General features: G+C 36.0%; 1 protein-coding gene across 7 annotated transcripts in view; it reads right to left on the bottom strand.

Moving 5' to 3' along the window:
* The window catches only part of NR2C2 (nuclear receptor subfamily 2 group C member 2), a 36,598-nt gene that overhangs the window by 20,417 nt on the left and 3,147 nt on the right, over window positions 1-13,034 (bottom strand). For 4 of the 7 annotated variants that reach the window (XM_064724026.1, XM_064724031.1, XM_064724032.1 and 1 more), the window contains exons 2-7: window positions 12,681-12,764; window positions 6,169-6,279; window positions 5,141-5,341; window positions 3,859-3,961; window positions 2,639-2,818; window positions 766-913 (exon numbers count right to left, since the gene is read on the bottom strand). In XM_064724026.1, the coding sequence (XP_064580096.1) occupies window positions 766-913; window positions 2,639-2,818; window positions 3,859-3,961; window positions 5,141-5,341; window positions 6,169-6,279; window positions 12,681-12,740 (803 nt within the window). In that variant the 5' untranslated portion in view covers window positions 12,741-12,764. Of the gene's footprint in view, window positions 1-765; window positions 914-2,638; window positions 2,819-3,858; window positions 3,962-5,140; window positions 5,342-6,168; window positions 6,280-11,351; window positions 11,452-12,680; window positions 12,765-13,034 lie in introns of those variants that run through there. The other 3 variants (XM_064724030.1, XM_064724033.1, XM_064724029.1) reach the window with 2 other exon arrangements.

Genomic DNA, 13,034 nt, shown 5'->3' with positions numbered 1-13,034 from the left:
TCCTAACTGCAGTGTCATTTGTTCAACAAGGAATATGTATATGAAAAATTAAACACACACACTTCTTCCCTTATGAAAACTGAATAAAAATATCCAATTTTTTACGTAGTTCTCAACCATTCATAAACTACAGTTTTAAAAATGTCATATATAACCTAGACTTTTTTTATTCTATTCAGAAAAAAAAAAAAAAAGAAATCTTGTCTTTGTTTGTAATGATGTACATTTTCACACCCATTGCCTAAGGAGACACCTGAGAGTGCAGGAATTGCTGCAGCAGCAAGGTACAGGAACCACTTTGGAGTATCTTCCATATAGTAAAAGGAAGCTGCTGTTTTGCTGTTGTTGAAACCAGTATTTGGGATGCGAATCAGCAGTCACTGAGTCTCCCTAACTAGTGTCTTTAGGAGAACGAAGGCTGAGTCTGCCATTTGCAGATCTGATTTCAGAGAAATGCTAACTCAAATGTATCACAGCATTAGCCTACATGCTTTCTGCTTGAATATCATTCAGTTGCTCTGCATTGCTCTGACCTGGCTGGACAAGAGCCAGCTCTGAACTGAAAACCACATACCTGTATGCAGACATGAAAACTTTCATGAGAAGCAGAACCTACATTGGCCTTGGTAATGGAAACAGATGATGTGTGCATTAAAGTTCTTTTCTGTTCCCTCTAAGAGCAGAGGGGAGAAAGAATATAGGTGTGACTGCAAAGTAATATGCACAAACGACGTGAAAGAAGATACGTGGAACTGAGGTACTCACCGTGTCCCATCTTTATCTGCCACAAATGTTGGAGTTGCTATTAGAGGGCTTCGAAGATCTTTTCTTATATAGATTTTTTCAGTAGAAGCTGCACAGTTGGTTGGTTTTTCACGTTGCACATCAAAAGGCTTTCTTTCACTTTGAACCGCTACATAAAGATAGAAACATACAGATTTGAAAGGAAATATTTCAAACGAAAAATGCAAAAAGTAAGTAAAATTCCTGCAGTTATGATAGTGTACCAGTTCAGTTAAAAACTGGAAATTTAATACCAAGAGGGAAGAAACGCAGGCTGCAATTTTACTATATTTGTGAGTATGTGTATTTTTACATATGCTTTTACCTAAGAAAGTCAGAGATTGATCTTTTGCTTCAAGTTTTGCTGATCTGGAATGAAATATTGCTCTTTTTTTGGCATTTGATAAGATGGAAGATTCTACAGATTGTGTTTTCAATTTGTATTTTTTTTTACAGGCACAAGCTATATCTAAATGTTAGGCAGATTTCTATTCTGGATGACACAAAACAATGCAAACCCTGAAAAAGTCAAGAGAGGCAAGTTACCTGAGAGATGCAGGTAAATTCCTTGAGAAGATACTTTCTGCATAAAATGCACTTCACTCACAGCCATTATTTCCTCCCAGTTAGGGAAGAGTGTTCCAAAACTAACCCTTTCATAATCTACATTTATACTTGAGAATTGGAACAAACTAAGTGCAGTCACTGAAGTGCCGAACAAGTGTAGGAAGTTTTTTAATGAAAAAAAAAAAAAAAGCAAGAAGCAATTTGTAACTTTTAAAGAAAGTGAAAAGTACATCTTTATAATATTAAAATATTATTATTAAACATATTACAGAAAGTTATCCTCACAACCAGCAAGAGTTACTTAGTTCCTGGTTTTATTTTTACTATTGCTGTTACTATTAGCAAAATTTAGGGGCTTCCGAGTTGGCATATCAAATTTACTGGCTTGGTGAATACATATAAATTAATCAGAGGCCTGACTCAAAGCCAGTGAAGTCAATAAACATATACCCAAATCATATTGGAATAAGAAAGGTTTGCTATCTGGAACTGCAGCAGGTTTTTGTTGCACAAACATCTCATCTTATATTCAGCACATTGTGCATAAAGCAGCAGAATCGTCACAACAGGTCTGGAGTTTCAGAGTGCAAATACAACAATTATGTTCCTATTTACAGCCTAAAGTTTTGCTTCCCTTGAACTCAGTGGCTGGAACTAACCCTGCTTATATCGTATCACAAAACAGCTTTGTAATTGTTTCATGTAGTGCTAAATTGAAGAACAACTGAAAACAAAAATATATTGAAACAAGTGTTTGGCTGCTAGCACTGGAAATGTATGAAATACTACATACAAACAGGAACGCATATTTTAAAACATATGACATTTTGTACAATGCCTCATAAAACACTGCTCACAAATTATCAAATTAACATAAAAATTTAAAAAGAGGGGAAAAAAAAGACTATTTTCTATCACTGGCTGAAAAAGCCACAAAAATAAACTGGAAGGAAAGCAGATTCTCAAAACAGAATATTAGATTCAGATTCATGTCAATCCATGTCAAAATATTTTCTGTTATAAACATAGGCTGTGTTTGGCACATGCATTCTAAGTGCAGCTGTAACTGGGCTCCTCAAAGGCAACAGTACTTGGAGACGTGGTTCAGAACAAACCACTACTGCACCTCAGACAGAAAATGGTGATGAAAGAAAGGTGCACTAGATGCTGCCAAAGCATTCCGTTTCCTTCCAGCAACATATACCAAAACAGAAAGAACACTAACAAATTGTAGTCCACATAATTGTTATTTGGTAGAACAATATCACACTGAGTACTTAACACTCACATTCCATTTTCATGCCCATCTCTAGACATTTCTTAAGCCTACAAAACTGGCATCGATTCCGATGGTGTTTATTGATGATACAGTCCTGGTTGCTACGACAACTGTAGGTCAAATTCTTCCTTACACTCCTTTTAAAGAAACCTTTGCATCCCTCACAACTGACAGCACCATAGTGACGACCTAGGAAACATATATATTATCAGTTGAAAATTACTTATAATTTAGCATAGAAATATTAATTTTAACCAAGTAAAACACTGTAAGTCATCCTTTAAATTTGTTTTGGATTTATGCCAGCATTTTAGACCATGAAGGCATTACTACAGTCTCACAAGATATTTCTGGTTTACCTAATGTCGGGGGTTTTGGTGAGAGAGTGGAGAGAAGAGAGGAAGGCTCAGGCTATTTCTGAAGGTGTGGGTGATGAAGGTGTAGTTCCCAGGCTGTTTAAGTACAGATACAATTCCATCTGCTGTTACAGACTATAGCATACGTTTAGAGACTGTATCAGCTAAGAGCTCAAGTAATTTCAGAAAACAAGTAATTTTACACCAAAATTTAAAATGCAATCTTAATTTAAATTTCCTGTCCATATTAATTCTGGTATTGTCTTAATTTCATAAACACTTAAAAGAAGAAAAAGAAAGTGAGAAAAAGAGATAGAAGGGTGTCTTCTCTCTAGGATGAAAGCACGGAACACCCCCTTGACAAAGAAAAAAAATTTATCTTAAGATTCCTTGTTACTGCATGTTACTGAAGCACTGAGGTTTCACATAATCTCTGCTTGCCTTGTTTTGTGATAGAAGAAGAAAAAAACCTACCAGAAAGTGTTAAGTTTGTTAGAGAGCACTAAGAAGTATTTTCTTGGAGCAGTTACACATTTTTAGGTGACATGTTTATTTCATGGTAGCACATCACTGTGGGGAACTTGACTATATGCTTCAAGCAGTCTTTTTCAAATACCAGGAGCAATTTAATCATTATTTTATCTTTAAGCCAATTTATCGTATGCTTCAGTTCAAGGAGAAAACCTAATGTTCTTCCAGGCAGAGTTTAGCTATTTTTGTGTATAGATACAGAGTATATTTTTCCATTTAAAAACTCAGTTACTTTTGCCATGAGCATAACTTAAATCAGTTTAAGCACATGAAGAATCATCTCTTCATCCCAGTCATCCTTTCAAGCAAGTTTCTTCAATATCAGTTTGAAGGCTTCCTTACCTGATGCTTTATCACCACAGACTACACAATATTCTACTACCTGGGGCCGCTGAACATCAGTTTTTCCTAGCAGACGTTCCACTGAAGCAGAGTCAGTCACTATCTAAAGCAAAATTCCGGAACAAAAAGATGTAATTAGCCAGATATAAAGGTAAGGAGTCTTGCCTATAGAACAAGATTGGTGTATCAGCTAAGAAGAGGGGACTGAATTTATGAATAAGTACGGCATTTGGAATGAAATTAAGTAGTATAAAATGCAATTTAATGAGAGTTCTTACTGACAACAGAGAGACTTTTGAAACAGTCATATCAAAACAAATTACAAATAAAGCTGCTAGCTTTGTTTATTACAAATGTTTCTTCACTTGTGCAATCAACAGTATTTTTCTCTTGTTGCAAATACTCTCAAGTGGCTGCTATACTTTAGCCAAAGACAGTTGGCTTTCAGATGCTGTTCCCATCTATCTCTTCTCTAGCTATTAGGGATGTGTGGTTCAGAGAGGATAGCCTGGAGCTCAGGTCTACAACAGTCTAGCTTCCAAAGGCCTTGGATTCCAAAACTTCTGTTCTGAACATTCAATTTAACCAAGAAAAATATAAAAACCCAACCCCTCTGTAATGTCAGATATCCTATTTATCATGGAAAATGAATTTTAGAAGACTTTTAATAACACTTTAAAAATATTTATGTAAAAGTTACTCTTCTTCCTGTAAAATATTCTCTATTGTAACAGTAACAAGAGAGACCAGGCACATTCTCATTTGTTTTATTCTTTTTTTTAAGACTGCTAGGAAGAAATCTGAAATTTCATGAGAGATAGATTATTGTTACATCATTGGCTTGCCAAAGCTTCTGTTCGTGTATATTATGCTCAAGACCCACAAAAAAACATAAGAGCTTTATTGCAATGTCTTGATACTGAATGTAAAGTATGAACTCATGTAAATTTGCTCAGGTGAGTTGTATCTCTGTATATGAGTGAATCTTAGGCTAAGAAATCCTGGCACTTCTCACAAGCACTATCTTAAGGATTCCCGTATGTCTTTGGAACCTGAATGAGAACACATGATGAGGGATGATAAATGCAATGGAATTCATGAGGTAGGTGAAGACTGAAGGATTTGTGACTGAACAATGAAGCCTAAAATCAGTATGTCTGATCCATGTCATGAGAAAACTACTGCAATTTAGACTTAATTTAGAAACAAAAGAAACAAACAAAAAAACAACACCCCCCCCCTGCAAAAATATTACATGGTTTATCTAAATTACTGTATTTACCTGAATTCTGCCTGGCACAATGTTGTCTGTGGTGGTAAAGATAAGCTGCTTGGCATTAGATGTCTCAGGTGCTGCCAGGATCACCTTTCCTGCACCAGTTCCATCTGGACTAGCTAAAATGAACTGTTGCTTTGGAGACACAGCTGAATCCACTGCTGTCACTATTTGAATTTTCTGACCTGTTTGCTGATCTGTCACAATCTGTAAAACATTGAAGAAATTAGTGACCACAGTAAATTTTGTTTTAAAACCTTTCATTACATCTCAGAATTATATCAGTGGAAAATTATAAAGAAGCTCTCTCAAAGTTTTCTTCATAAATATCACTAGGGAGATGTTCCCCAGTTAACATTTACCAATATATTTTACATCAGATGTTACTCCCTAAAGTTATCATCAAAAGATGGAATCAGGCAGCTTTATTGTTTCACATGCCAATTTTCAAGATTCTGTTATGATGGAACGTTTCTATTTCTGAGACACTTGTCTGGTAGCATGATCTCTATTTTGCCTGGTAGAGTAACCGTATCAATATGCACTAGAATTTCATTAAAATTTACTAAGTCCTATGTAATTTGTCATTGAATACACTCTGATACATTAATGACATCTTTTTATTATCTCCCAGTAACAAAGTTCCACCGTGCAGCATTCCCAAAGGCCAACTTCATGCTAAATAGATCAATCTCCTACTGGCTCCTAAGTAAGTGGAAGAGGAATCCACTTGGAGACAATCTCAGATATCTGTTGACAATATCTCACCCTTTGGTGTGGCCAGGGCTCTGGAGATTTGCTTGTGCAGGCAACGTTTAACCTGTGTTAATACTCTTCACTGCCTATTATATACAGCCATCTAGTCAGCACCAATACTGAGGGAAAAAGAATTTTAATTTTCACTAAAAATTACCTAATCTCACAAGACTTGAAGGAAGTATTCCATAGTCTTTAGCATGCTTTTGTATAAAGCTAAGTAGGAGGAGAAGAAAAATAGAAAATTTATGAGAGTTGGTTAATTATTGGATTTTTACCTGAATGCGTTGTGGTGAAGCTACAGAGGAGTCTGTGGAAATTATCTGGATACGCTGAGAAGGGCTGGTCATCACTGGAGATTCAGATAACGAAGTCTGAACAGTCGGCACCTGTAAATAACATACAGAAATTTAATTCAGTGTTAAGGTATTGAACACTTTTTAAAATACCTATATTTATAAAAGATCAGATAGCCCTATAGTTTAGAATCTAAATTTACTGGAAAGGTTACAGTCATTTAACCAACTTGGATTGGCTTTCAATGAATTATCAGAATATTTTTCTTTTTCTGGAAATGGAGTGAACCTGACAAAACCAAACCACCACTACCACCACACACTGCTCAAGTGAATCACTAGGTAAGTACTGTACGATTCTTTAGCTTACTGAAATGCAGAAATACTTTTTTGAACTTTCAAGTATACACTTGTCTCATTTTTTTCTTCTGTAAGTAAAATGTTAAGTAGTTCCCCTTTTAATAATTTCAAAGTACTTTTGAATGACAGAGATTAACTTTCACACTGCTTCTGAATACTATTGTTTTTTGTCCTATTCCATACCTTTCTAGACACCAAACTATAATGCAAATTTAGTTCTGAATACTTAGTGCGAAAAACATCCCTTGCAAAGCCGTTTTCAGAGCAAAAATGTTAAATGTTGAATTAAACATAGATGACAACATTTAGATTGGATATTGGGAAGAACTTCTTCCCTGGGAGGGTGGTGAGGCCCTGGTAGAGGGTGCCTAGGGTGGCTGCCCCTGGATCCCTGGAAGTGTCCAAGGCTATACTGGACAGGGCTTGGAGAAATCTGGGATAGTGGAAGGTGTCGCATCCAACCCAAACCATTCTATCAACCTGGTATCTGCATTAACATGTCCAATACTAGGATGGTCACAAGTTGTTATTATCAAATCCTAAACAATCTTGGAGTTATATCAAAATTTTTACAGCTGGACAACAGGACAGTTTCAATTTTAGCTTGCTTTGAAAAATCTTTGTTTAATATACAGAAAAGTTGATTTATGACATAAAGAAAAACCAGTTTGGATAGCAAGGAACATGAACTGCAGCCCCTTTGGGGAAGCAGAGGTATTAAAATACACAAGACTTAATGAAATCATACTATTCACTCCCCTATTGCCTACACCATAAGTAGTTCCGCATACTATAAAAGTGTAATCTAAATTAAACATACAATCTTTAATACAGGTCACAAAAATTGCACACTAAATGAGGAAAACAGACAGGAGAGATGTAGAAATAAGAGGTGTCTTCTAATTATTGCATGATCCAAAGTTTTCAGCAGCAGAAAACAAGATACCTATGTGAGAAAAAAAGACTCTCAGAAATCCAGACTCTTAAAGGACACATTTAATTGATGATCTTGTCTTCCATGCCGAATTATTAACAAGGCTGTGTGCCCTTTAAAAGATCTAAATTAGAGCAAGAGGGTCTTTTAAAACTGTTTTACAATTGTTCAGCTGTAGAATCCTTAGCCTTTCATTGATCCATCTTCAGACCTTACACCACAATGTACTGCAGGCAGCCTAGAGAAAAAGAATAGTCTATTCTTCTGTATTGTTCAAGGAGAAAGATAGACAAGACAGACATAAGGTACCTGCATGGAAATTCTTTAAACATTTTGGAATTGAACAGCCACGTTGTTTTCTGGGTTTACAATGTATGTTTAACCTGAACCCCATGTGGTACAACTTGAAGCGATTTCTTTTTGTCCCCGACCTGACCCCACCCTCCTGTCAGGGAGTTGTCGAGATTGAAAAGGTCCCCCCTGAGCCTTCTTTTCTCCAGGCCTAACAAACCCAGCTACCTCAGCCACCCCTCAGTGACTGACTCTCCAGACCCTTTTCCAGCTCCTTTGCTCTTTTCTGGACACACTTCAGCCCCTCAATGTCTTTCTTGCGCAGCAGGGCCCAGAACTGACCACAGGATTTGAGATGTGGCATCACCAGTGGCCAGTACTGAGCAACAGCCACTACCCTGGTCCTGCAGGCCATGCTGCTCTTGATCCAAGGCAGGATGCCACTGGTCTTCTTGCGTGACCTGGGCACACCCACCTCACATTCAGCCACTGTCGACCAGCACCTGCAGGTACTTTCCTGTTGAGTGGCTTTCCAGCCACCCTGCCCAAAGCCTGGAGTGCTGTGTGGGGTTGTGGTGACCCAACAGCAGGACCCATGGCCTTGTTGAACCTCACACTGTTGGCCTTGGCCTCAGTCCCCTCATCCAGGTCATCCATAAAAATATTAAAGAGAACTGGGCCCAAAACAGCCCTAAGGAACCCCACTGGTGACTGAAGAATGGATGTGGCACCACTCCCCACCACTCTCAGGCCCCAGTCACCCAGCCAGTTCTTAACCCCATGACGATGCACCTGTCCAAGTCCTGGGCCACAGCCTCCCTTGGACAGTGTTGTGAGACAGTATCAGAGGCTTTGCTGAAGTACAGGTAGGCACAATCACACCCTTTACTTCATCCACGAGGTGGGTCACCTCATCATAAAACAAGATCAGGCTGGTCAGGCAGGACCTGCCTTTCCTAAACGCACGCTAGCTGGGCCTGATTCCCAGGTCTTGTGAGTCCCATGTGATCTCACTTGGAAAAATAATTTAAAATTAGCAAAATTGAAAGGAAAATCCATCAGATTTCCCATAGAGCATCTTTAGCTCTAAAAATTCATTCCACAACAAAACATTTTTATGAGGCTGCAGTGAAAGCTGAGAAATGGATGAAAACAAAAAATATTTTTAAGATTTTCAAAAGTTAAATTTGTTAAAGTTATGGTACATGAAATTTTGAGAAAGTGACCATCTACTTGACAAGTTGTACAACAATAAACTTATTAACAACAATAAACAACAAAATCCAGTGGACTTCCACTAGAAAAGTTTCTGCAGCAAATAAATAATTTACTTGTCTAAGTAGCATTAGTATTTTCTTCTAATTTCAAGGATTCCACAGCACAGAAATATGCTCACTATTGAAATGAAGCACTTTACTTGACAGAAAACACAATCATCTATTGTACATCTCTCTAAAAATAGTATCCATACATAATTACCTACGGGAGTGTATTTACAGCAGGGGTACACCGTAAATGTTAGGTCAACTAACTGTGATCTAGTGTAGAAGAAAGTATTATTTGTGTCTAGAATATAACTGCTATTGCTCTCAAACCAGTAAGTACCACTAGCAATAATTTCATATGCTGAAGTTTATAGAAATTAATAATGATTTGCCTTAAGTGACACAGAAAATCTGTACAGAGCTCAAGAAATACAAAGACACACTTAAACACATATGCCTTTTTCATCATTAAACTAAAAACAAGTATTTGGCAATTAGGTGCATTTTGAAGGCTGGCAAAATCAAATTTGGTTTCTTCTGTTTAAATTACTAATATTTTTTCTCTTTTTAAACATAAATATATATAATTGTATATTTACCTTATATTTTCTACTTTTTCAGTTTCTAAATTTTAGTTGAAATCATATTAAACTTCCAGTAGATGGGTGTATATACATAAAATATATGTGTATATATAAAATCAGTAGTTTGAAGTTAAGTTTCTCCAAGCATTTCATTATTTTATGTCATTAGAAATAAATAAGGTTTCTTCATAGGCATATAGTTGTGTTTATACAGTAATTGACTGATTTACCCATCATGTACATATGCATCTATGTGTGTTTGTACGAGCATATGTACATATATAATAAATATTTGTCCTGACTAACCAAATTTTCCGTACTTTCTGTAGCTTATTTCCCCCTCCGACACTGATTATAAAAACAGCATTTGAGAAATAAATTGAAGGAATAATCCATTGGCCACATAGATAGAAATTTTTAAAGCCTCTAATCTTTTCTAACTTAAGCAGAAAAACATTTTCTACACACACTCCAGTAAAGGCCAAAGTAATTGTATTGGTTGAATACATTATGTGTAAACCAATTTCAGGCTGAATAATTTCTATTCTCTTTCCTATATTAATTAAAGCATAATTTAGCAATCACAGACCAAATATTTTTAACTGCACCCATAAAACAACTAAAGAATTTAAATGAAAGATATGGTACCAAGTTTTACACCTGCAACTCAAATCAAATCAGAAAGACTTATTTTTCCATAGATATTTTTCCTAATGAGTAGCTTTAGCTATTAAATTAATAATAGGCTTTTACCAAAAATGTATATCCAAATATATTTCTTTGACAGTTGTAAGACACATCTAAAAAGGAGTTTCAGAGGAGAAACTGCTGAAATTCCCTCCAAATCCCCTAGCTGCTCTCTGTTCTTCAGTTTCATGAACTGTAAGTAATGGCAACTTCAAACACTAAAAATGGAACTCTCATCCAGTCTGTTCAGAAATGCACAATTGGAAAAAAAATTAAACAAGCGACACTATATAAAGCACAAGGAAGCAAAAGCCATGAAATCATTTGAAACCATTACAAGAACAATTTCTAAAAGTCCTAAAAATAGAATAAGTACAAAAATACATGCAACACTGGAGCACACCCAGCAACTTCTGTGAAACATTCCATTTTATGAAAAAACTGATGAACTATTGCTCAAGAAAGAGAAACAATGTAGCCTACTTGCATGACAGTCTGGTTTGGTGCTTGGCATCACAGCTTTCAATAAACCCATGCCACTGCATATGTGGCAGTTATGTTGAAAAAGTGATGGGGATATAGGTAAAGCTACTAATATTTGCATTAGGTTATTCCAGTTGCAACTTGTCTCTCATAGTTCATAACCTAGAATTCAGTGCATTGTCAATAACCCTCTTCTTCCATTTAATTTTCATTGACAAAAAATATCATATTCCAAAAGTGTCTAAGTTTTTAAAGCCAGTGCCAAGTTTGATTTTCTTTAAAATATGGTGAGTACAAATATAGAATTTTAGCATATTTAAAGAAAACTAGCTGTGTATTTACCTGTATTAAAAACTGAGAAGACAAATAGCAGGCAGTCAGCCATTCATAAAGAAATTATTCAATATTAACATGGTCATAGTATTAATGAATTCCTAATGAGATAATGCTGCTTACAACTGGTTTTCCATGAACAGTTTTCATGGTGTTACGCAGTGGACAGGCATATTATTTAAGCAGCAGCTGAATACTACAAAGAGATGGAACCCTCTATTTACCCACCGGCCACGAAGAAATCACAGAGCTTCTTACACTCTTGAGATGGAGCGATCTCTCCAGTGGCAAGATACAACCATCACACTATGTTACCACGGTGCATTTCCTGCACGAGGAATTACAGATGTCACATATTTTATGTGCTTTAGATGTTATACCAATATAGTATAAAGTTTTCCATTACAGGTTTCTCTTTCCAAGTATATTTGGAAGTGTTTTTAAAAAAATGCAGCTTGCCAAATTCATACCTGGTACAGAAAACTAGAGTGAAAAATCTCTTCCTGGTTTTCACTGTGAAACTTAAGAAGTTTTTTGAAACTATTCCAAGATGTTAATTTCAGGATACTCACTAGGCCATTTTGTTAAAAAGAATGAAATTTCTTTTTTAAAAATGTACTTCTAAGTACGGAATCTCAAATCAACTTCTAAAACCAGAATTAAACTTATATTTTCTTCTTTTATAGGATTTCTTGAAATAAAAATATTTTTAATATACATGTGTAATCTTAGATCATTAGGTGAAAGAAAACTCCACACTAATGTCTGAAAAGTGGCCTTATCTCTCAGCCCATTTGCCCTTAATTGTTTATTAAATCCCTTAATTATGTAACTATATGAAAAATCACAGTAAAGTTCAAGGATGCTAAACCAAATAATTTTTATCAGACAAAAGATCTTGCTTATTTTTTGACTGAAGTTTGCATAGTGAGGGAGATAAATTATTTTCTATGGCCATGAACACTTGCAGTTTGTGTTTATGAGCTGATTTAAACTTTTTAGCTGTTGAGCATCCAAGCTTCAGAATATGTATCTAGACATCACTTAGTCAATATCACTTTAAGAAGGTTTTGTGCTTTTTTTCTTTAAAGTGTGGGCACAATATATAAAAACTGATTTAAGTTAACCACTTTGCTGTAAATTCAGAATGGCGCATAAGTAAAACAGGTAACTTCGAACACTGTGGTGGATCTAGATTACAATTCCAATTAGGTGCAGAAGCTTTCCATGTCCCAAAAGGTCAATCTAATGATCAAATGACAAGAAATTTTGTTATATTAATTTTTTAAACAATTCATAATACAGACAAGTTTCTCTATAGCTCATGTTGAAGTTTCTACTTACAGTCTTAATATGGGGGCCACCAGAACAAAGTAGGGTGAACAAAACATGTTCCAGTTGGACTGTTTTCATGCTTGTCCCCAAGTGTAAAGCAGCACTTTTCTTTAAAGATCTTCTGTTCTGTTTATGCTTAATTGTAAACAGCAGGGACTCCCTAATAAGTTTTTAATTTCAAAATCTCATATACCAACTGTTGTGATATCATCTGTCACTCACCTCAGCCACCTGCTGAGTCTCCACTACCTGCTGAGCCAGCACCTCCATATTGGTTGCCATGGTGAAACAAGACCATTAGAGAACCTGTTTGGAAAGATGCCAGCAACCTCCATCAGGCACAAAAGTTTGGGTTTTTTCTTAGTATTAAAGCTCGCTCTGCTATGACTTTTTGAAAATTTACAACTCTGCTTGAAATATCTGGCAAATAAGAGAAGGTGCCATTGACGTGTGTGTGTGCGCATACATACATACACATAAACATATATGGGACATGCATACTATTCAAACTGCTGAAGTACAGTTATTCTTTTACTTAATTAAGCCTCTAATATACTCTTTCCAGTCCACTGTTTA

Source organism: Zonotrichia leucophrys, chromosome 12 (genome assembly GCF_028769735.1).
Source record: "Zonotrichia leucophrys gambelii isolate GWCS_2022_RI chromosome 12, RI_Zleu_2.0, whole genome shotgun sequence".
Taxonomy (NCBI): Eukaryota; Metazoa; Chordata; class Aves; order Passeriformes; family Passerellidae; genus Zonotrichia; species Zonotrichia leucophrys.
Note: the sequence above shows the minus strand (reverse complement) of the source record. Positions and strands in the feature narration are given on the sequence as shown.